Source organism: Daktulosphaira vitifoliae, unplaced genomic scaffold (genome assembly GCF_025091365.1).
Source record: "Daktulosphaira vitifoliae isolate Bord-2020 unplaced genomic scaffold, ASM2509136v1 Scaffold_1, whole genome shotgun sequence".
NCBI lineage: Eukaryota > Metazoa > Arthropoda > Insecta > Hemiptera > Phylloxeridae > Daktulosphaira > Daktulosphaira vitifoliae.
Genome location: NW_026099572.1, coordinates 75,442,858 through 75,465,527, shown reverse-complemented (window position 1 = coordinate 75,465,527; position 22,670 = coordinate 75,442,858). Strand labels below are relative to the sequence as shown.

At 25.5% G+C, this 22,670-nt stretch overlaps 2 protein-coding genes across 5 annotated transcripts in view; both read right to left on the bottom strand.

The window, feature by feature from the left end:
* Positions 1-1,120: 1,120 nt before the first annotated feature.
* On the bottom strand, positions 1,121-11,988 carry LOC126895547 (uncharacterized). The gene is made up of 13 exons (XM_050667536.1): positions 11,909-11,988; positions 9,912-10,061; positions 8,887-9,057; positions 7,861-8,090; positions 3,951-4,092; positions 3,659-3,885; positions 3,558-3,592; positions 3,307-3,362; positions 2,746-2,900; positions 2,515-2,597; positions 2,240-2,448; positions 1,282-1,458; positions 1,121-1,228 (listed from the first exon to the last, which is right to left on the bottom strand). Exons 1-13 carry the CDS (start codon positions 11,954-11,956, stop codon positions 1,202-1,204), a joined length of 1,710 nt encoding a protein of 569 aa, XP_050523493.1. The 5' UTR covers positions 11,957-11,988; the 3' UTR covers positions 1,121-1,201.
* A 6,878-nt stretch (positions 11,989-18,866) lies between these two features.
* Positions 18,867-22,670, bottom strand: part of LOC126896758 (tyrosine-protein phosphatase non-receptor type 14) — a 41,188-nt gene continuing 37,384 nt past the window's right edge. For 3 of the 4 annotated variants that reach the window (XM_050669807.1, XM_050669805.1, XM_050669806.1), the window contains 8 exons: positions 21,609-21,905; positions 21,334-21,548; positions 21,145-21,269; positions 20,857-20,950; positions 20,589-20,789; positions 20,352-20,511; positions 20,126-20,289; positions 18,867-19,299 (listed from right to left, as the gene is read on the bottom strand). In XM_050669807.1, the coding sequence (XP_050525764.1) occupies positions 19,171-19,299; positions 20,126-20,289; positions 20,352-20,511; positions 20,589-20,789; positions 20,857-20,950; positions 21,145-21,269; positions 21,334-21,548; positions 21,609-21,905 (1,385 nt within the window). In that variant the 3' untranslated portion in view covers positions 18,867-19,170. The remainder of the gene's footprint in view (positions 19,300-20,125; positions 20,290-20,351; positions 20,512-20,588; positions 20,790-20,856; positions 20,951-21,144; positions 21,270-21,333; positions 21,549-21,608; positions 21,906-22,670) is intronic. The other variant, XM_050669809.1, reaches the window with a different exon arrangement.

The following is a 22,670-nucleotide window of genomic DNA, read 5'->3' as shown; positions in this document are numbered from 1 at the left end:
TTTCCATTGTAAAAAAACCAGCACAGTGAGGCATAATTGCTTCACTAATCATAATTACGGGCGTCATACACCCAAAGAAAAACCTCAATCAAAATTGAAAGAGAAATTTTATCAAGGGTTTATGATAATGTTTTATTAATACGAACAAAATAACTATTCTTATAAATAATTATTGTTCAAGACAAGAAAAAAAAATATCATATTGATAAATATATCATTGATTCAATAGTAATGATATATTTATCAAATTGAACAATGAATTTATTATATAGATCGAGGTTTTTCTCTGGGTGTAGTTAAGACTAGTGTAGATGACAATAATTACAATCGCTGTTCTTGTTTTATACGTAAGTTTCAAGTTTGTAAAGGATAAATGAAACATGTAAACAGTACTTATATAAAAAATCTTTTTAATCCATACATTTTTTAAAAAGTTATAACAATATAAAATTGGAAATATAAAAACGAAAATTTTATTGCAGAAATAATATGTTTTAACTACGGAGGCCATTTGCATGTAAAACTTAAGGTGTCGGGACAAACTTTTTTTTAAATCATAGTATGTATAATTAAAGGGCGGAGTATTTTCAAAACTTGAGCTAAAAAAGTTAATTTTTTATGCAAACATTTTTATTTTGAAACTCTATTGTGACCTGTCCACACTGTAGAGTGATAGATTTGCAAAAAATAGAAAATATCTATGGTGCATAAAAAAATTATTTTTATTTCCTTATTTTAAATAAGTTACAACAGTTTAAAATAAAAATAATTTTTAAAATTTCAAAATTTACCGATTTTTAAAATAGTAATTTTTGGGGATTTTCCCATTGATTGGAAAAAAGGGACTTTTTTTCAATTTTTATGAGTCTTTAAAAAGATTTTTGATTTTTTTAATGTATTGTTCAATAAATTTGAGACCTGAAAAAAGTGGTGACAGACAAAAAAACAATATGTATATAAATACATTATAGTAAAATTAATACCTTAGTATCTTTGAACTGAAGATAAAAATCAATAAAATTAACTAGACAAAAAAATATACCTAAAACAATGAAATCATGGTCGTGTACAACATGAAATATAACATAAGAACTAAATTTTTTTCATTAAAATACTATGTACAGTTTTTTAAAAATTCAATTTAGATTTTTTTTATATGTATATATCATGTGCTTGAAACTTTTGAGACTTTCATTAACATTTAAATTGTAGATACAGCATCAAATTCCTTAAAAAAAAAAGTTATAATAAAAATTTTAAAATATATTTATATACACTCACAACTGATAAACCATCTTCATCTGATATTGATTGCTTTTTCAGTAGATTACTTTTGGACATACCTAAGTATCTAGACATTGATGGTCCAAAACTTCTCACACTCTTTGCGATTCTCACGCTCATCGACGCTTTCATTTTCTCCCTTCTTTCTTTTCGCTTTTGGATGTTAACATATTCCTGTTGACATTAAATGAATTTCTATTTTAAGTAGATACCATTTAAAATGAACCTTTTTTCCAGACCAATGCTTAATTTCCTTAAACTAAATGAGTTTTGAACCGCAGGCTTTGAGTTTTTCCACTTAACTTTTAATACTAAAAGATAATGATAATAAAGATACTAGAATGTAGATGTATTTAAATGTCCTAATAGTATACTACAATTTATAAGAGTAATATATCCGAATGAAAAAAATGTTAACAATAAATATCATTGTAATCTATGAGTATAAATTCGCCACACACCGATTGATTAAAAATGGAAGAATATCGTTTAACACCTCTCAGCCCAAATTATTTGTCGGTTTATGTTCGGTGATTGATTAAAAATAGTGACGCGCGATGAATAATATAGCCGTTTTTCATGATTAATCGAATATTTTACAAAAAATTAAGTTATATTTTTAGATAAAAGACAAGTTTTAAATGTCTATTACAAGTTCGTGTACAAATCATGTTTCACAAAATATAATATAATTCACTCAAATTTACGCATCAGACTTACAATAACAAAATCAAAATATTATCATTAATAATATTATTAACAAACCTGTAATAATTTCAATAATGTAAGTTTAATTACTCCAATGGAATTTCGTATTTTCTAATATTTTTATAAAAGAATTTATTACATGAAGTGCTAATCTCAAGGACAATTATTACAAAAGTAGAGTTTCAAAATTATTATTTTATAACACAACTAAACATTTTTAAATACTACTGTAATATTTATTAGTTACTTCAAATTTTTTTTTTATGTCGTTTTTGAACTTTAAGCTCTTAACAAGTATTTCATTTAGAGTTTTCTTGCTTAACGTTACATTTCTGTAAGCTTCCAACAATTTCGTTTCAAGTTGACTAACTTTACGGTACAATTGTTTTTCTTTGTCCGGAACAATTACATTCATATTATCGTCATATACTTCGATTTTTATTTTATGACGTTGTTCTAAACAAAAACAAAGTAAACAATTATGAATGAGTCATAAAACGCATATATTTTATGATTAATTACCTCGAATTTTGTATAAATCAATACGACAAGCAAAGAATCGGTCTTGTGTTGTTAAAATATTTTCTAAAACAGATGTCCATTTCCTACATTGACATCGTAAACAAATCTATTAATTTCGTTATACTCGTAGAATAATTAGTAGTAATAAAAAATAAAAAATTTAAAAAAACATTTTGAGTCGAATATTTATTTAATATCCTTTTAAAATCCAGATCTATGTCGGATTCTTACTGAAAAACTGCGTTGATTTCGTCTACCATTTTTTCATGTTCATTTAGTAGATTTTCATTTTCAACTATAAACGTGTTCCATATTTTTTCTTTGCTTAACGACAAATCGCTGTAAGGTGCAAGAACATCCTTTATAGAAATCTCCATTTCAGCGATCTAAAATATATTTCTTATCAATGTAATCGTAGTACACATCTTTATAATATAATCTATCATTAGTAAAAAATGAAAAATATTGTATAACAAGCAGTAAAAGTGTAGCGTTTAAACGTTTTATGTAGTTTTTCTAATGAAAGAGAGAGATTTAATTATTATATATCCTGATTAAATTCTAGAATTTTTTCTACAAACTATTTTTTCTGTAAACTTATAGCAAAAATTATAATTTTCATTTTAAATTGTTTGAACATATTTTATCGCCGAATTTATTCATTAAACAATTAATAAAAAATCTCATCAATACACTATTTGCTTATAATTCTTTCATCAATAAATATATCATTTAATTTTATTTTACAATGGCATTCGATGCTAACTTATAATAATATTGTTTTATTATTACCATTTGTCTGACCGAAATTTCTTCCATTACTGGCTGCCCTTTTAAATTAAATGGCTCTACAATTTAAAAGTTAACAAGTATTAAATTGTAATGAAACAAATGAGAATTGTAGAAAACTTAATTAATATTTTAAGAAACAAGATTTTTCAGTCTATTCACAATTTTTTAATGGTGAAAAGAAAAAAAATTATCGATATAAATGAAATAAAAAAATTGTGTAGAAAAGTAGATTTCAAACTTTATAATGTTACCACTAGCAAACTGCACTGTATCTATTTTGGAATGTCTAAAAATTAAAAAAAGTTTTGTTAAAGATATCTTTTTTTTTTCGACGCTGTGGTATTATTTTAACCTATTTAATTCAAAATGATTGTTTAGCTCTTCTTTAAAAGTAGAAAGTAGTATTGAAGTTTCTGCATAACTTCTTTGCCGTTCATTGATTGTATCGCTAGAATTTAAAAATTCTCGAGCTATGTTTTTTAATTTTTCAATTTCATTATCAGTCATAAAATTCATAGAAGTGCTGCCTTTCAAAAACTCGGTGATGAGCAATTCACTTTGTAAATTTGTCATTTTCTCCTATCAAATATTTTATATTTATTCAACCCCAACATAAAAGGTAAAATTCTTATACTTATACGCACTATTAAGTCTATTTGATCATTAAGATGTGATGAGTGAATGTTTGTTTCAGTACTTGGTACTTTGCGAATTGTTTCACCTAATCTCAATGTCGTAATGTTTGATATCAGACAATTGATTTCCGGTCGAACATGACATATTAATCTTAGATAAAATTATTATTAGTGGCGTTCTCATAGTGTTTTATTTATAATATGTAAAAGAAATTTTTTTTATCAGGTCCTACAAAGCAAAAATAAACATTTTTGCTGTATAATTATAATTATCAAGTAGAGTCTATCCCCATGACCCTCCTAGATACTTATTATATTGAATATCCTTTTTTAATATAAAAACCTGAACTTCTAGATACAATGTGTTAACAACTGAGTAATTAAAGACGCCTTAAGTTTTGTAGACTATCATATATTAATAGCAACATTGATTACAAATGTCTATATTCACCGATAATACTACACTATCTATGTAATCCATAAAACATATTTAATGTAACTGACATCCCTTACTTTATTTTATTTCCCTAATTTTCTGAACAATAATATATAATGATTAACTACCACACTGAAAATAATTCTCCAATAAAATCAACAAATGCATTATCAAAATACGTCCAATGAACTATTTTTCAGACGATTCCATATTTTTTGTTAGTTATTTTCTAATTTTGCCATTATTTTTGTTTGAAAAATAAAAAATTAAACAAATATTATGTTAAATTAGCAAAAAAAAATTGTTCAATCAATAAGAAATACTTTGTATTTATTAAAAATTGACACGGACAGTCGTTTTGACCAAAAATTATTAATTTTACTATGGAGTTTTTTACAGTGGCGTAACTAAGAGGGTGCTTCAGTAACTTCAGGCTCCAGGGGCTTATCTAAATGTAAAATTACTATAGTTTCAACTGTGAATATTTTTTTTTTTATAGAGATATATAATCAGTTTTTATAATTAATATATAATGTATATTTTATAGATAAATATGAGTTATTATATATTTAAAATAATAGTAACTATTATTTGAAAGAAATAATTTTTATTGATAATATTTTTTCTTTTAATAAAACTGTATATCATATTATTTAGATGATATAGGGGTTATAAGGGTTGAGAAATGTTGGGGGTAGCTTTACTCCACAGCTTTAAAAACCTTACACACTTTTTACCCAGATTCTTGCTCTAATTATACCACTGTTAATTAAGATTTTGAATTATTTTTAAAATTGAATAACTGATTTATGTTGACATTTTTTAATTTTGGCTCAAATCCTTCAAATATTTACTTTAATAAATGATTCTTAAAAATTTAATTTTAATCACTAGTTCATTTTTTTTTATCGTTTTTTAAGTTTAAGTGGCAACAGTGTAAAATAAGACTTATACTATCTTACTGCTAATATCATCCCACCCTTGAGAATGTTTAATCATTCAATACTCGAAGGTTTTAAAAAGTGTAGTAAGTAGAAGGTTTACTATCATGAAGATTTACACAGAAATTTGATAGTTAACTTTAGACAACAATTATTTTAGAATGAAACTAAGGTCACATAAAACGTAGCCTCGGGTATTTTAGACCCTCATAAATATACGTACTAGTATATGCGTGTAATACCCAAAATATAAGACATTGCTCTTAAAAATTTATGAAGAAAAGTCAGCGATTATGACATTTAAAAAGAGATGGTCCAAAATTTATCTCGGGGAAAAAGTATTAAAAAAGGTGATTATTTTAAAATGAACCACTTATTTTACCAACAAATAATAATAATATTGATGTAAATATTTTTTTTGTTTCTTTAAGTTACATACTTTTCTCAATTTATCAATCACAAAATACTTTTTATATTCATTTTTTTTACCATAAAAAGATATCAACTTAATAATAATCCTTGGTAATTAATGAACTATTTTTCTAATTTCTAATATAGAACACCGTTTACTTATAGTAAAGACTACCCAAACTCTTTTTTTTAACTTCAAAGACTTATGAATTAATATTGCCGTCTTAGTACTTTATAATAAATCTTGAGAATTTAATTCTCGTTTTTACTTCACATCCAACGAGACGTATTTCATATTACATATTTCAATTATTTACATTAAATCCAGTGTAATATACGTCTTAAAATTTTTGTTAAAACACGCATATTACTAATGAAGTTTCCTATACTATAATACTAAAATTATTACTTAACTTTTTAGTACAGTATGCGTAGGTTACATTCAGCTACAGTGAATGTTGAGAAAATTCCTTTGTTTACAAATGTGTCCAATATAGTTTCTATTTAATTCATCTCTTCATTAAAATGGTAAATAATTTTAATAACAATGTAAGTCTAATATTTTGTTTTATCGTAGTATTTTTTCTTGATTAATTAGTCATTTATCAAGGTAAAACGACCAAAAATGCACCCTTTCACAATTAGATGTTCACTTTTTAATCTTTCATATATTTCAATGCATTTTAAATCTAATTAATCGTTTAAATTTTAATAGATCGACTATAGCTCCAAAAACGCGACTAAAGCAAAATTTGCTATAGTAGTATTAGTATGGAAATTTAATGAAAAAAACTTGTAGTAAATATTTCTAAATAAAAATATTTAGTTGTAACTATAGATATTAGTATTCAGAAAAGGTACTGGGGTGCTAAAATCAAGTCAATGTATACTAAAGCATCCTCTAGAAACCCCAATAGTTATGCCACTACACCGCCTTATGTTCGTCTTTATGGGATTAAAGGGGTTCAAATTTTGATACACTTATAAAGATCTAATTTTAGGCTTCATTAGAAAACATAAAATCGTCACTATTATTCCATTGTTCAAAAATTAAGGTAACAGGTGAATTGTTACAAACAATGAAAACAATAGAATTTGAAAGTCCACCACAAAGTATAATATATAATTTATAATTTTATAAAATTGAATCATAAAAAATAACTATCTATTATTTATTTTATAAAATAAATTAAACTGTATAAAAAATATATATATTTAAAATACTTATTTTTTTATTACTTTAATTACTTCTAAGCTCAAAAACAATACAATAAGGTTTGCCTATAAATCTATATACTCATAAAATTACCTAGTTTTTATAGGTGCTAGTTATTTATCACACGTTTATTAAAAAATAGAATGATCCAAATATTTTGTTTGTCATTGCATAAAAATGATTAAAACGCATTTCTTTTTAATGAACTAAGCTTGATGAATTATACAGGATGTTCAGTAAGTGAGGAAACGGGTTTCTATTGTTCTCATTGTTTGTAACAATGAGAACAATAGAAACCCGTTTCCTGACTTACTGAACACTCTGTATAGTTAAATGGCAAATAATCGAAAAAACGGACGTTTAAAAAAAAAAATCGATTCATAATTTTTGTTGGCTTAAAAGTGTTCAAGAATCAGTGGCATAGTCAGAATTTCTTAAAAGTATAGAAGAATAATGTTAGCGTAATTCTTATAAATTACTCAAATTGCTCTTACTAAATTAAATTTTCGTTTTAAAGATATTTGTGCTCTATAATCTGTTCAAGTTTTTTTTTTTAATAAACGAATTAATACACGAATTTTGTTTGCGAATAAAAGAGTAACATTTTTTTAAACATCAAGTGTAAATACAAATTCTCTGTTAACGACATTTATTAAATAACTCCAAAGACATAGTACAAAATCAATTTAAAATGTTATACTAAGCAGCAAACATACGTGAAATACACGAGGAAAATATTTTAAATAACATACCAAGATAAATCTTTTATACGATATTAAAATAATAAATTTCTAAATAATAAATAGAAATAACAAAACCATTTTAATATTACACTTTTTACGTAGATTATTCCTTTTAAAATATAACTGCCAAAAATATCACAATAAAAATACTGCAAATACATTTTCGGCTTACCTTAGTGTGGTATATTGTTTCAAAAATGAACCATAAAAATATTTTAACAACGGCAATGATGCACTTTTATAGGAATTATCCGAGTTATACTCTCTTTTATTGTTGACAGATCTAATATGATTCAAAAATTGGCTAAACGCCAACATAGTTCTGTTGGCATTAATATTTTGACGATTAGACATTAATGTAAAACAACTCGGACCTATACCAGCCATTTCAATTATTGTTATCTATTGTTAAAAAAAAAAATTTAATTAATGCGTTCAATTAGTCAAATGGTCAAATTATTGTATTTATATTGTAATGACTGTAAATTATTGTCCAGCAGATTTTTAAATAAAAAAAAAATAAGTTTTTCAAATATGAAACTTATAACTCACTGTGTTACATTGTACGGCGAAAAAAATTAATGAAGATAAACATTATATAGATGCAGCAAAAAATAATGCCCGGGTTTTGAAATGCTATAAAATAAAAACTATTAAACTTAGAATTAATTTCTTTCTGAAACCAGATTATACCATTATTTTGTTATTTATTAAGTATATATAATTAAGTCAAAAACTACCAGAAACGATTGTCTCTAAAATGACCAAAATTGAGTAAATTAGTATATTAATATACAGATTTAGTAAATTTTGGAAAATTCCAGATACTTTTCGGCTTACTTCTTCGTGCAAACATATATTCCCCCTCAAATGAACCCCGTTGATTAAAATCACACGTGTGTAAATCCGGCGAGAGTTCCTTAATACCCCCGGGAAAGATCATTCGTTGTGGGGAACTTTTACCTAAATTTCAGGAAATTACGATGCTAATTTTTATAAATCATTACGTCAACTTTAATTGTTGTGATGGTTACAATGACACCCTTCTCGAACTGCTATCATTACCAAGATCTGACTAGCAGACTTTTAAAACCCAGTCGTTTTTATTTTTAACGCATCCTGTATATAAGGTTAACAATTTTATTTCGTTTTTTTTAAACCCGAAAATATAATCACTAAAATACTATTGGTCTACAACCTTCGCGTGAGTAGCTTTGTCTTCCAATAAATTTCGGATATGTATTGTTACTACAAAACTGCCTATGTGTACTAGCAATCCATTATCGTTAATAGCAGTTCGTTTCAAGTTAGCCTCTCTAAACATTTGTTCAGCCTCAGCATATGATTCGATATCCCGTATGGACACATCCTGAAAATGATACCTTTAACATTATTAAACAGTAAAATAAAATGAAAAAATCATTTTACTGATCTTTTGTTAATAGTAACATTATATTTTTAGGAGTCGCCTAAAATAAAAAATATACACAAGTGCAGAACCAGAGGGATGATAAGATCTCCGTACGACGTAGCCCACATTTCCCCGTTTTAATACAATATTATGATAATAAAATTTATAGGAGTAATTTCAACAAATTTTTTTATTATATGTAACTTTCCCATCTCTAAAATTTCTTTTTATATAAATATACATTTTGTTTTTCTATACATTAACCACTCTTTTTCCTGTAAGTATACCCTAGATCCACGTATGTACATATTAGTATCAGTATACTGTTACTAATACGAATACAGTAGAACTCCAATTATCCGAATTAATGGGGACCGGGACCTATTCACTGACTAATCAAAATAAACAATGACAGGTGACTGCAATGCGCCGGAACTGGAGTGGGAACTCTTACCACGTGTTGTGCCTACACTGACGCCGCGGACTTTGGACAAATTTTTTTCTGATTTTTTCTGAAAGTGATTCGGATAATCGGCGATTCGGATGATCGGAGTTCGGATAATTGGAGTTCTACTGTACCAGTAAAAAATTAATCTAGATGTTTAATTTACTACGGGCAAAATAGATTAAATTATCAACCTAAAAAAAAATGGGAGATAAAAAGGAGTATTAAATATATTTTGGTGTGGGCAATATATTCTCTTAATGCGGTTCTGAGTATACATACACATGTTATATTTTCATTTAACACTACAAAGTATTAAAAGAATTACTATACAGTGGTAAAACAATCAATAGATAGAAATTTTTACCTTTACTTTTGATGGCTGATGAACCGAAACAGAAAGCAAATCAAATACTTGATTGTCTTTGAACTCTACGCAGCTCATCTTATATATAAATCCTTCCGGTTTTTTGCTCTCAAATATGTCTTCAAAAAGTTTTATGACTATTCCTTCATTCTATGCAAACAGCTGTTACTCATGTTACATAAGTCATACAGTAAATAATTATACTAAATACACCCAGAGAAAATTGAGTAATCAACAAATGATAATTTAGTAAAATTTTAAGTGCTAACAGTCGAGTGCATTTGTAACGGAAAACTGTGTGTTTCTTGTGCATTACATAGTGTGCGAGCTACAGAATACTATTTTCTTTTTTATTAAATGTATTAAATCAACACGAATAAACATTATTTTATACTTTGTGAAAATATAAAACAGAGTCAGCATTTTGGTTTGGAGATGATTCAACCCCATGCCCTTATAGGATATCTCTGTATATTTTATATACATACTATGTAAACAAATTTTACATAGAAATTTTTTTTAAAAAATTTCTCAACATATTCATTTTACAGAGTGATTTTTTTATCATGACCCACTCAATTATTTAAAGAATTATAATAGTTTAAACATTTTTTTTTTCGATTATCTTTAGTTACACGTCATTCTTGAATTATTAACTATGTAATACTTTTTAAGTTCATACTTTTTAAGGGTGTCAACTTTGTTTTTTTAAATGGCAAAACATATTTTGAATTTAAGAAAATGTTGGAGTTTTTAATTTAATAGTAAATGGCATTGGAATTTTTAATATAACTATTTGTTTATTAGATTTAAACATTTAAAGTTTCAATTTTTTGAGTTAATATATAGGTATAATATACAAGGGATTACAAATACAGGTAGCTAATTGGTTTTTTATAACATTGCTGTCACAGTCACGGATTGTTTATTATTAATTATGACTATCAATAGATATACTTTTTGTATTGTCAGTTAGTGTATTAATAAACTCACAACAATGTACCTTACTACCGTAGATAATAACAATGCTGTGTATCTGCAAAATTCAAATGCTATTTACTATTAAATTAAAAACTCAAACATTTTATTAAATTCAAAATATGTGTTTCCATTTAAAAAAACAAAGTTGACATCCTTACAAGGCATATAAGGGATGAACTTAAAAAGTATTACATAGTTAATAACTCATGAATGATGTGTAACTAAAGATAATCGAAAAAAAAAATGTTTAATTTATTATTATTCTGTAAGTAATTGTGTGGGTTATGATAAAAAAATCACCTGTTTATAAATATACATAGTGAGTCACGATGACATCGACAAATTCAATAACTTTTGATCCAATTAATATTGTACGTTAGTTTATTTTTTAAATAATTTTTATACATGAGGACCATACAAATAACATAACATACCATAATTATTTAGTTTATTAAAAATAATTTACTTTACGAAAAATGTCAATATATCTATTTTGTAGAGTAGATTTTAACAAAAAATTGGTAAAAAAATTATCTTACAAATATTCAGTAGTGAGTTAACTATAGCGTTTCAAAATTTATAAAAATTTGAATATTTATGTTTTATATTTTGATATTAAACATGAATCGATAAAAGGACAGAAGAAAACGAAATATTTTCACGCTAAATATTAGTATGTAACTTTTTCCATGACAATTATCAAAAAAAAAATATCTTATTGATATTCAATAGTAAATTATCTATAGCATTTTAAAATTTATAAAAATTTGAATTTTATGTTTAACATTATGATAGTAAACATTACATCGTGCATTGAGAAAAGAACAGAAAAAAAGGTGTTCAGTACCATATATAGTATTAAATACATTTTCATTCTTGTAGTAAATTCTCCATGATGTACAGAAAATTATTTGTTTTGAATTCATATCACAAATAATCTATCTAATGATATTCATATAAAATATCAAAAAAATAAGAATTTTATTAACATAATAGGACAAATATAAATTATATACCTTTTCTATTTCCAAATTATTATATTGATAAAACTGAACAGTCACCATATGGGTGATATTAGAATATTAGTTGCTAAAATCAATTTAACATTACTCACAATTAATTTCTTCTAAAATCAACGATTTTTTTTTTTAGAAAATAAGCCAAAATGAAATATAAATATTTTGTATTACTCAAAAAAAAAAAAAATGAATTGGTTTAAACTTTTTTTTCTTTTAAAATTATATTATTCATTGAAAAATAAAACATTTCCTAGACTAATAAATGTTATGAAATTAATTTTTGGTTTCAAATTAAAATATAATTGGTTTAATATTGCTTATTGTGTAATTGGTAATGTTATAAAGTGATTGTGGGTAATAAGTATATTAGTTCTATTAAAATTTATAATGCAACAACTATGTCAATTAACTTTTTTTTCGATAATAAGATATTCGTTATAATGTTAGTTTAAATTTATTTTCAGAAAATTTATCAACAATATAAACTTTATAACTCTAACACAACATAGATACATAATTTTTATAGTAAAAAATTCTAAAAAACAGCTATCAAATATAATAATAATTTCTTTCCCAAATATATAGTAAATAATTTATTACATAAAATGCTTAAATTAAAATGACTAAGAGGTCCTTAATATTAAAAACTTGTATCAACTAATATTCCATAGAATAATATTATACCTTATATTCTAAAAGTTATTCATGTGTAAGTAATGCTTGATAGTATTTCCATTTTAGCGGCAGAAATCAATTATAAATCTTTATAAGAAATGGGCTTTCAAACTTAATATTAGAAATTGCTTCTCCGTATTTACTGTGACCAATTCGTATATTTAATACTAAAGAAAATTTGATGTTAATAATTTTTTTAATAAACAAAAAATGTACAGAATATACAAATTATTTATACTCTATAATGCAATGTTAAAAAACATAATTTTGCATTTCCCAAGTTAAATTATCATGCACTTATAATAAATTAATACCAATGAGATCTTAAAAAATACTTCTACTCAAATTTTATGTAATTAACAGGCGCTCATAAATAATTGTCATGGGAAAAGTTACATACTAACATTTAGATACAACTAAATATTTTGTTTTCTTCTGTCCAGAATAAATATCAAAATATTAAACACAAATATTCAAATTTTCATAAATTTTAAAATGCTATAGATAACTTACTACTGAATATTAGTAAGATATTTTTTTTATTAATTTTTTTATTAAAATCTACTCTACAAAATGGATATATTGACATTTTTCGTAAAGTAAATATTTTTTAATAAACTAAATAATTATGGTATGTTTTGTTATTTGTATGGNAATATTTTTAAATAAACTAAATAATTATGGTATGTTATGTTATTTGTATGGCCCTTATATACAAAAATGATTTAAAAAATAAACTAATGGTAAAATATTAATTGGATCAAAAGTTATTGAATTTGTTAATATCATCGTGACGCATTCTGTACTCTAATTTTAATTGTATTTTTATCAGTATATCAATTAATTTGACATGTCATTTTTATCATACGGGGTGTTTAAATAAATAAATATATAGTATACAGCATATAAANATCATACGGGGTGTTTAAATAAATAAATATATAGTATACAGCATATAAACATATATGTGAACTACTCACATGATATTCCGTTCCGGCAATGGTAAATGTCTTACCCGAACAGTGTGGGCCACACGCTACAATGACACTGTCGATACCAATAAAGAAACTTAACAAAAATATTTTGGATTAATTTACGCGATTGTATTAGAACTTTTTATACAAAAATCTTTTTTAGTTATAGTTAAAAATATATTATTTATTTAATGTATGATTTATAATCAGGATCGAAAGTATAGATAACTCGTGGGAGGGATTAAGCCCAGGAGAATATTTTAGAGATAGATATGGTCGTCTTGCCTACACTAGCGTTTAAAAAAATGTGTGGAGCTTACATTTATGTTTTATGTCTCTAGGTTTTAATGAATATTTTGGTAAAAAAATTGATTTCTGATTTTCTTAATATGAAATCTTAAATTTTGTATTGAATCTCAAACATATTTACGGTAGCAAAAAAAAAAAAATGAAGACGTCACTTCCGTCCTCCAAAAAGGAATTCGAAAACGTCCCAGGTTCAACCCCCTCAGAGGGGCTGAATAGCCCCTGTTCATAATGATTTTATATATTGGGTGCGCAACTAAGTTCTAGCCGTTTGTCATTAGATGGTTTCAGAAGTAAAGTGCTAGTCGATTTTGACATATCTAAAACGTCATGAACCAAACTGACACATGTAGTAAACAAACCGCATTAACACGTTAATGATTTCATTGTAACATCATATACTTTTAGTCGTGCGAACATTTTGTGACAAATAATCGTCATTTGCGAGAAGTGTTAATTTTCTTATTTCATTCAAAGAAAACTGCAGCTGAAGCGAATCGAGAGTTAAAAAATGTTTACGGAAATGCTGCTCTGAGTGAAACAACGTGCTGTGATTGGTTTCGACGCTTTAAAAATGGCGATTTCGGTGTTGACACGACTGTCCGCGTGAAGGAAGGCCAAAAGCCTTCGAAAACGCTGAATTGGTAGAATTTCTCGATGAGCATCAGTGCCAAACGCGAGAACACTGCTCGGTATTGGAAGTTACCCGTCAAGCGATTCCTAAGCGATTGCATGCGTCAGGAATGACTCAAAAGCGAGGAACTTGGGTTCCTTATGATTTGAAACCGAGGGACGTTGATCGACGTTTTTTCGCTTGAAAAAAAAAATGCCATGGGGACTGTCCGGTCACCTTCTACGTCGTCGGCTCGGCCGAATATACACGCCGCGAAGGTTTACTGTGTATTTGGTGGGACCACATTGCCGTTATTTATTATGAGCTGTTGAAACCGAACGAAACCATCGCTGTGGAACGGTATAGACTTCAATTGATGTGACCAAGCCGAGCGCTGCGCGAAAAACGACCACAATACGAGCAGAGACACGAAAAGTGATTCTACTGCATGACAACGCTCGGCCTCGTATTGCCGAACCCGTTAAAACCTACATAGAAACGCTCAAATAGGAATTCCTACCCCAACCTCCACATTCCCCAGATATTGTCCGATTGTTTCTTGTTCCGTTCGATGGCACATGGTCTGGCTGATCAGCAGTTCCGCTCATATGAAGACATCAGAAAAACGGTTTGATTCGTCGATAGCCTCAAAAGAAGAACACCTTTATCGTATTCGATCTGTGCCAGAAAGACGGGAAAATTTTTTAGCTAGCGATGGACAATACTTTGAATAATATATATGTAAATATTTTTTCTAAACAAAGTTACATTTTCATAAAAAAAAAAAAACAGCCAGAACTTAGTTGCGCGCCTAATATAATGTAAATTATTCGTTATAATAAGATAACTGAAAAACAATGTATGGAAACATGTACTTAGAAAATAAATGTAATATAGAAGTATTAAACATAAATCTTATTATTTTGTCTATTATTAGAGTATACAAGGCTATCAATTTTTGTTAAGAGAATAAATATTTGATTAAAAGACTGACAATAATAAATATGTGGCTTAATTTTTTTTCAAACCTTTAGAGTTAGAAGATCGTATTCATATATGTTTTCTCCATCCACTCTACGTACCCACTTTATGTATTAAAATACTGTAACGGTTGAACGGTTAGGACAAACTAATTGTGAGAACAAAATTGTTTGTAATTTTTTTCTGACATATTATCAAGTTAAAAGTAAGGGTTCTTATTTAAGATAATTAAATTAAAATTTGTTTAACCCTAAAGTATCGAAGAAAAGATTTAACCACATATTATTGTAAAATTTTTTGAACCAAATAAATTTCCTGTAGCTTCTGAGAAAATGAATGGCTTACAAAAAATTGGCAACGCTATATATATATATATAATTAAATACATATTTTTTGTACGGATAAATACAATTTTAATTGAACTAATTATTTAAAGTATAAATTAGACAATAGTTTTGTTGTTAAATAGTTATTAGGTAATTTTCTAAGAACTAAAATAAAAATACAAATTATTGTTATACTTTTTAATCAATCCTTTAGTAACTATATTACTTATAAAAGTTTGGCAACAATTGTGAAAAATTCCATCGGCCCAAAAATTTAAATGTCTAATGCAATTGCCTCGCAGCCGATTATCGTTTGATTGATTTGGTTTAAGGCGTAACAGCTACACGAAGTAATCAAATTATCGTAATTCATTAGTAAAATTTAATATAATATTAAATCGATGTAATAATACTTAACTCTGCCGTTTTGACCTATTATATAATGATCGTGATCAAACATTGTTGTGGGCATAAGTGATATGTAAAATTTTAAATCGAACTCCATTAAAAAAAGTTAAGTGTGATCAAATATTCTTGCGGTCAATCTGATTAAGACCAGTGGAAAAATCAAAATAATACGAGAAGAATTAAATTCTTTTATATTAAATTATAAGACATTTTCTAATAATTTTACACAATAAAAGTAGCGACAAATTTTTCTGTAACCATAACAATATTATTATGATACTTACAGTAAAATTAATCAAAATAGTTTTATATCAAATGATTATTATCTTATTTTTTCAAAAAGTTTTTTGATGTCATGAATACCAGTAAAATTATTTGACTTATATTTGAAACCATAAATAATATTAAGATTTGTAGAAATAAATGAGCTTAAAAAGTCTTTTCAAGTAGATTTTTAATGTTGAGTAACTCTTACATAGATATATTGAAATAGCAGTGAGCATGACCTGTGTTAAGGAGTGTTACCAGGGCACATTATACACATTTTTCGGGGTAGTGCAGAAAAATTAAATAAAAAAATAGGTTTTTTGATTAACTTGAGTTTATTGGTTAAAATTACACTGGCCCTGGAAAATTATAATACCGGCCTTGATAATAAAATAATACTCCTTCTGACCATAGATCTCTTGGCGACAGTTAAATCAAAGACGTTTCGATAAGAAATAATTGACATTTTATATGAATTAATAGCGTCCCAATTTCAGTTTTCAAAAAAAAAAATTGGCCACAAGTTCAACTACACTTATTTTTACTTAAATAATTATATTAAAAATCATTTGTCACTGTATATTACAGGTTTATCCTTTAATTAAACTTTTCCGCTAAAAATAAGTGATAATAATTGTATGGCTTCATATGTATACAATAGCAATATAATCAATATAAATGAATTTTTCAAATATTTGTTAAAATATAGCTGAACATATGAATTTATTGATTTTATTTCCAATCTTATAGTATTTATTATTTCTATCAATTATACTTTCTTATGCTTTCATAGATTTTTAACTAAATATATTACCAATTATAAATTGAGCTACTAAAATTTTATAATGTTTAAAGAATATGCACCTTTTCTAAGTCTTTTCCTTTAAAATATATAGTAAGATTATAGGTGGTCCAGAATTTTAATTTTTTGCTCGTATTACTACAATTAACTTCAAGCATAAATGAAAATAATTAAAAAAAAAAAATGGAAAACTAATAAAAGTCTTATAACTTGGTAAATATTCAACTAATTATTATCAAATGGTATTTAATATACAGAGTGTTCAGTAAGAGTTTGTTTTTTAATTTTGTTAGTTATATATGTATCTTTATTTATCTGTTATAAAATTATTTGTACAAATGGTTTTAAGATAAAATATAATTATCTGGTACTATGTCGTTCTATAAAAGTGATATTAGGTAGCTTTTCTTTCTCTTTTAAATCTTTCATCAAAATCAAATGTGTTAATTTTTGGAAATGTCGTAGACTCCCAGTTGCTGTCTATTAAAATAATAAGTCAAAACAAATTCTTTTCGTATGTATGTAACAAGACGCATAAAAAGATAGCCGACAACAACACTTTCTATTTATATTTTAAAATGTTAATAATAAATTATCAAATAAAAACTTTCAAAAATTACACTTTCATGAAAATGTGTATAGAATAATTTATATTTGTTTATAATTTAATAAATACTAAATTAACATCATTTAATAGAAAATAGAATTCATCAAAAAAAGAATATAAAAAATGTATGAGTAAAATTATTCTTTTCATTTCAAACTTTTAAAAAAGGTTTTATAATCAACAAACAATTCTAATTTTAATACATCAATAGTTGAAATATGTTTACTAAAACTTCTGATCCAAGAGCATGTATGTACTATTAGTAATTTGTATAAAGTATAATTTGTCTACTTTTAGAGTCTCTAAATCTTCTTAATTTGTAATTTTTTTATTTTAAATTTGAGCACAGGTTATAATAGGTAATGTTTTACACTATCCCATTGGTTTTAAATTTAAAGGAGAGATCACTTTTGAACTAGAAAGCATAATAAAGTGCTAAATCTTGTAATACTATGTAATGTATTATATCAAAAAATTAGTTAATTTGCAATTTTACCTTTCTAAATATAAATATATATATTACATTGATTAACAAAATACATAAAATATACATAATATTTAATGGAAAAAATAGTTTTATTAATATAAAATAATATGTTAACAAGTTTAATAATCAACGGGTGTAAAACAATGTTAAGACACCAATATTTAACAATAATAAAATCAAATAATCATCCTTAAGATATGATAGTAAAAATTTGTTCTAATAATTTAATATTAAATATTAATAATTCATTATGAAAATAAATAATCATTAAACACATGTAAAAAGTCCAATGTGATTAAAAGTAAATATTAATTTAAGAAATATAAGTACTATAAAAAACATTTAACTAACAAATAAGTACTGTATTGAAAAAGTAACATAAACTTAATAATTATTTTAAATTATGATATGAAAAATACTTAATGTATAAAATAATTAAAACTTGGTATATATATATATATATATATACTCTTTGAGTAAATACATTGGCATAGTTTGTAATTAATTTATTACTTATCAATTCATATAATAACTTATAAAAAAGTGTTAGAGAATTAAAACAATAATGAATAATTTCATTTAAGAAAAAATAGTATACAAATTAAAACTAAAAATAATAATACTTCAATACAAATATTCATAATATAAATTACATTATCTATAAGAGAAAAATTTGTTCATGAATGGATGTCATTTAACAAATACCAAATAACATAAACACGAGTAAAATATACATAAATATATTTAAGTTTAAGTCAATAATAACTGTGACCCTGTAAAATTTATTAACATTTTGAGCATAATAACTATAAACTAAATTAAACGTGAATTTTTTAGGTAAAAAATGAGCAATGAATGGACAAATTTGTATTGAGTAACAGTTTCTAAAAAAAGCATACGTTGATGTCTTGCTAATGATATAGTTTTTGGTATATCCAGCTCCTAAAATATATATTTAAACAAAATTAAAAATATTTTAATTTACAATATAATTTTTGACATGTACATAAAACATAACATTTAGTTAATTGTATAATTGATTAGCTAAGCACAAAATTAGTAAGAAACTTAAGTTTTGAAAATAGTTAGAGAAAGTTAATCTGTCTTATGCAATACTGAAATGATGCCCAAGGAAATTATAGAACTATAGATTGTTATACATTGTACTAATATAAATCTGAATCTTAACTCAACAAATTAATACATTTTAAGTAGATGGATTGAATATTCAAAAATTATTCGGTATTAGGCATATTCAGATTACATTTTGAAAGTAAATTAAATTAGTCTATTTAGTGTCACTTCATTCAAATAAGTAATAAAATTCAAATTAAATCAGAAATAATTTTCTTAATTAAGTAATTTAGTAGTTTTTGATGTATATAGTATGTATATAGTTTTCATTTTCATATTAGAATTAATATTTATACTAGATAATCAAATCTAGTCAATATTTAATAATCAAATAAATTAAAAAACTAATAAATAAATGTAATAGTAGATGTTAAATATTTTGCACCGAATAATACCAACTATTTGACTGTGAATACCGAATGATATCAACTTTAAAAATATTTGGCTTTATTGTGTATCAAAAAAAAATTGGTTTTTCCAAATTTGCTAATTCTAATTTCAAAATGACTAATAAATTAATAAAATTAATTATTTAATGAGAAAAATTATTTTGGTGTTTAATTTAAAATGGTTTAAATTTTAATTGACCCCAAATTCTGGACCTAATGTAATAAAATGTAACAATAAAACATACTTGATTGTGATCTAGAGTGTATAATAGAAGATCACTTATTACTGTAAGACCTGTTCTTCCAACTCCTGTACTACAATGTACAAGGACTGGTGGATTGCGATTTTGTCCTGTGGGTATTTCAGTTATGGTATGTTCACGAACTGAACTCATTTCTTCCAAAAACCCTAAAAGTAATATTCATTTTTATTTATAATGGAGAAATAAATAAAATATGAATTATTAGTACCAAGAAAATGTGACACATTTAATGGACAGTCCTGTTCAGCCCACTGGTTATATTGCAAATGCCATACACTTCTTGATCGCCTAGATGAGTTATGCTGAAGTTTAAATTTACTAGTAATACAATGACCAGTTTCTTGTGTAAATTGAAGCCATACATGGTACTGTATTTAAAAATAAAAATAAAAGAAATAATTATTTAAAGTATAAACTATAAATTCATAAATTTTAAATAATATACTTCTCCAAATTGTACAGAATGATCTGCAACTGTTGGAAAGTAATCACCAAAGCTTTCATCTATAGAATTAAATTTTGGTTGAGATAAGTCAAGAATAAGGTGAACACCAGCTTCCCACGCCATTTGCCAAAAATGATTAACAGTACTTGGTAATGGAGATTGAGTAGCTATATAAAACCTCTGTTCATTACCAACTGATGCCTGAAATGTTAAAAACACAATTTACATAAATTTAGATATACTTAAAGCACTTGCATGTTTTATTTACAGTTATATGAGAAGCATTTATGTATCCAAATCTGTTTTCTTTACTAGGAGATAGGCGCACCCGATTCTCTTCATAAGGAAGAATATCTTTATGTCTAAACAAAAATTTTCTGTTTTAGTTTTGAATTAATAGGTCATATTAATGTCCAGTAGCAAAAAGACGTAAGTCCAAAAATATATTTTTTATAATTTTGTTTTTCCTATCTAGTTATAAGCTAATTTGTAAAAAAAAAGAAAAATAATTATTTTTGGACATACTTTTTTTTGAAACTGAAACATTTTAATATACCTATTTCTAGAATAATTTTCAAGTACAAATGCAGTAGAAAATTCAGCATTTGGTTTAACTTTTGTAATCTTATCAAATTCTTGAAACAGTTGAGCATCTTCTAGTTTATTTTGCAATAATTGACACTAAATTAAAAAAATAAAATATAGTACTACACAGAAATGAAATTTAAATATGGATAATACATACCATTGTATCCTTAGATATGGTAGATGGAATGGGTAGTCCTGTTGGTGTAGCAGAGCGAGAATTCCGTTGATTGATATCTTCACTTTGAGTACCAGCATTACCATTTCTACCTAAAGTTTTACTTTTAACAGCACCACCTAATAAACCTGCCCATATCCGACGATTTTTTCTTTCTTTTTTCAATGTTCCACTATTACTACTTTGATTCGAAGAATCTACAATAATCAATTAACTATTTAATTAACATTCTAAAAATATTACAAGTTTATAAATACCAAAAGATTGTTCTGCTGAATGACTTATAGTTGTTGAGTTAAGTTGAGAAGACACATTTGAAGTATTGCTGATATCTAATGATAAATTTTTTACTGAAGCAGTTCCTTTTTTTATTGTTACTGGTATACTATCTTCTTTTGAAGGTTTCTGTATTGGTTGTAACTTTAATGAAACCTTAGTTGGTGGTGATATCATTTCTGGAGCAGACTGCACACTTGAAGCTCTACTGCGAATTTCTTTTGAATTCCATGGCAACGGCACATTTTCATAGATAGGCTCAGTAAATTTAGCTACAACTTTAAAAAAAAATGTTATAGCAATATATAGGTTAGAAAAGATCTAACTAACAACACCTATAACTTATGAAATAATTAACATTTTGTTGTAATTTTTTTTTAATAATTTATGCATTCTTAGTCATATTAAAATTATATTTTTTATTATTTGATTTTAATAATAAAAATATGGGAGGGACGGTGTGTCTGAGTTGATAATTCGGCAGTGATTGATGCGTACTGCCTCAGGTTTGAAGCTCAGTCATATTTACTCTGCTTTATTTACCAAGTGAGAAATCAGTTCTGTGGTAATTGGAGTAGCCATCCTACTCTCTGGCAACGGATTAACCACCTATCCTAGAGTATCAATGGTTAAGAAACCTCCTCTTTTGAGGGAGGTTGCTATGGCTTTAATAGGCTTATAAAGTATTAAAAAAAATTAATTAATTAGTTAATTTTTACAAAATTAATTTTATTATTGAATTACAATTATTTTAATACATAATAGTTTCATATTGAGCATGAGTGGCATATACATTATAAATATATACCAGTACGAGTTACAACTATGCTAAAATAACTAGTCGATAATAAATTTTGGACCAATATTTCAGAAGTTATTGATTTTTTAAATAAATATTTAAATAATATTTTGACTAAAAAATCGAAAAAATTTGTAACTAAAATAAACCAATAAAAAACTATTTTTATTTACAATTAAGTGATCAATGATAAATGAATCATTCTATATAAATTGTATTTAAATAAAAATGAATATATACATAT

What these genes read in the sequence shown, in the direction of transcription:
- LOC126895547 (XM_050667536.1), bottom strand. Translation starts at nt 11,956, where the DNA reads ATGGTGACTGTTCAGTTTTATCAATATAATAATTTGGAAATAGAAAAG. An exon ending in ACAAAGCTACTCACGCGAAG is followed by an intron (nt 8,091 to 8,886) that starts GTTGTAGACCAA and finishes TTTTAACAATAG; the next exon opens with ATAACAATAATTGAAATGGC. An exon ending in AAACAATATACCACACTAAG is followed by an intron (nt 4,093 to 7,860) that starts GTAAGCCGAAAA and finishes ATTTTATCTAAG; the next exon opens with ATTAATATGTCATGTTCGAC.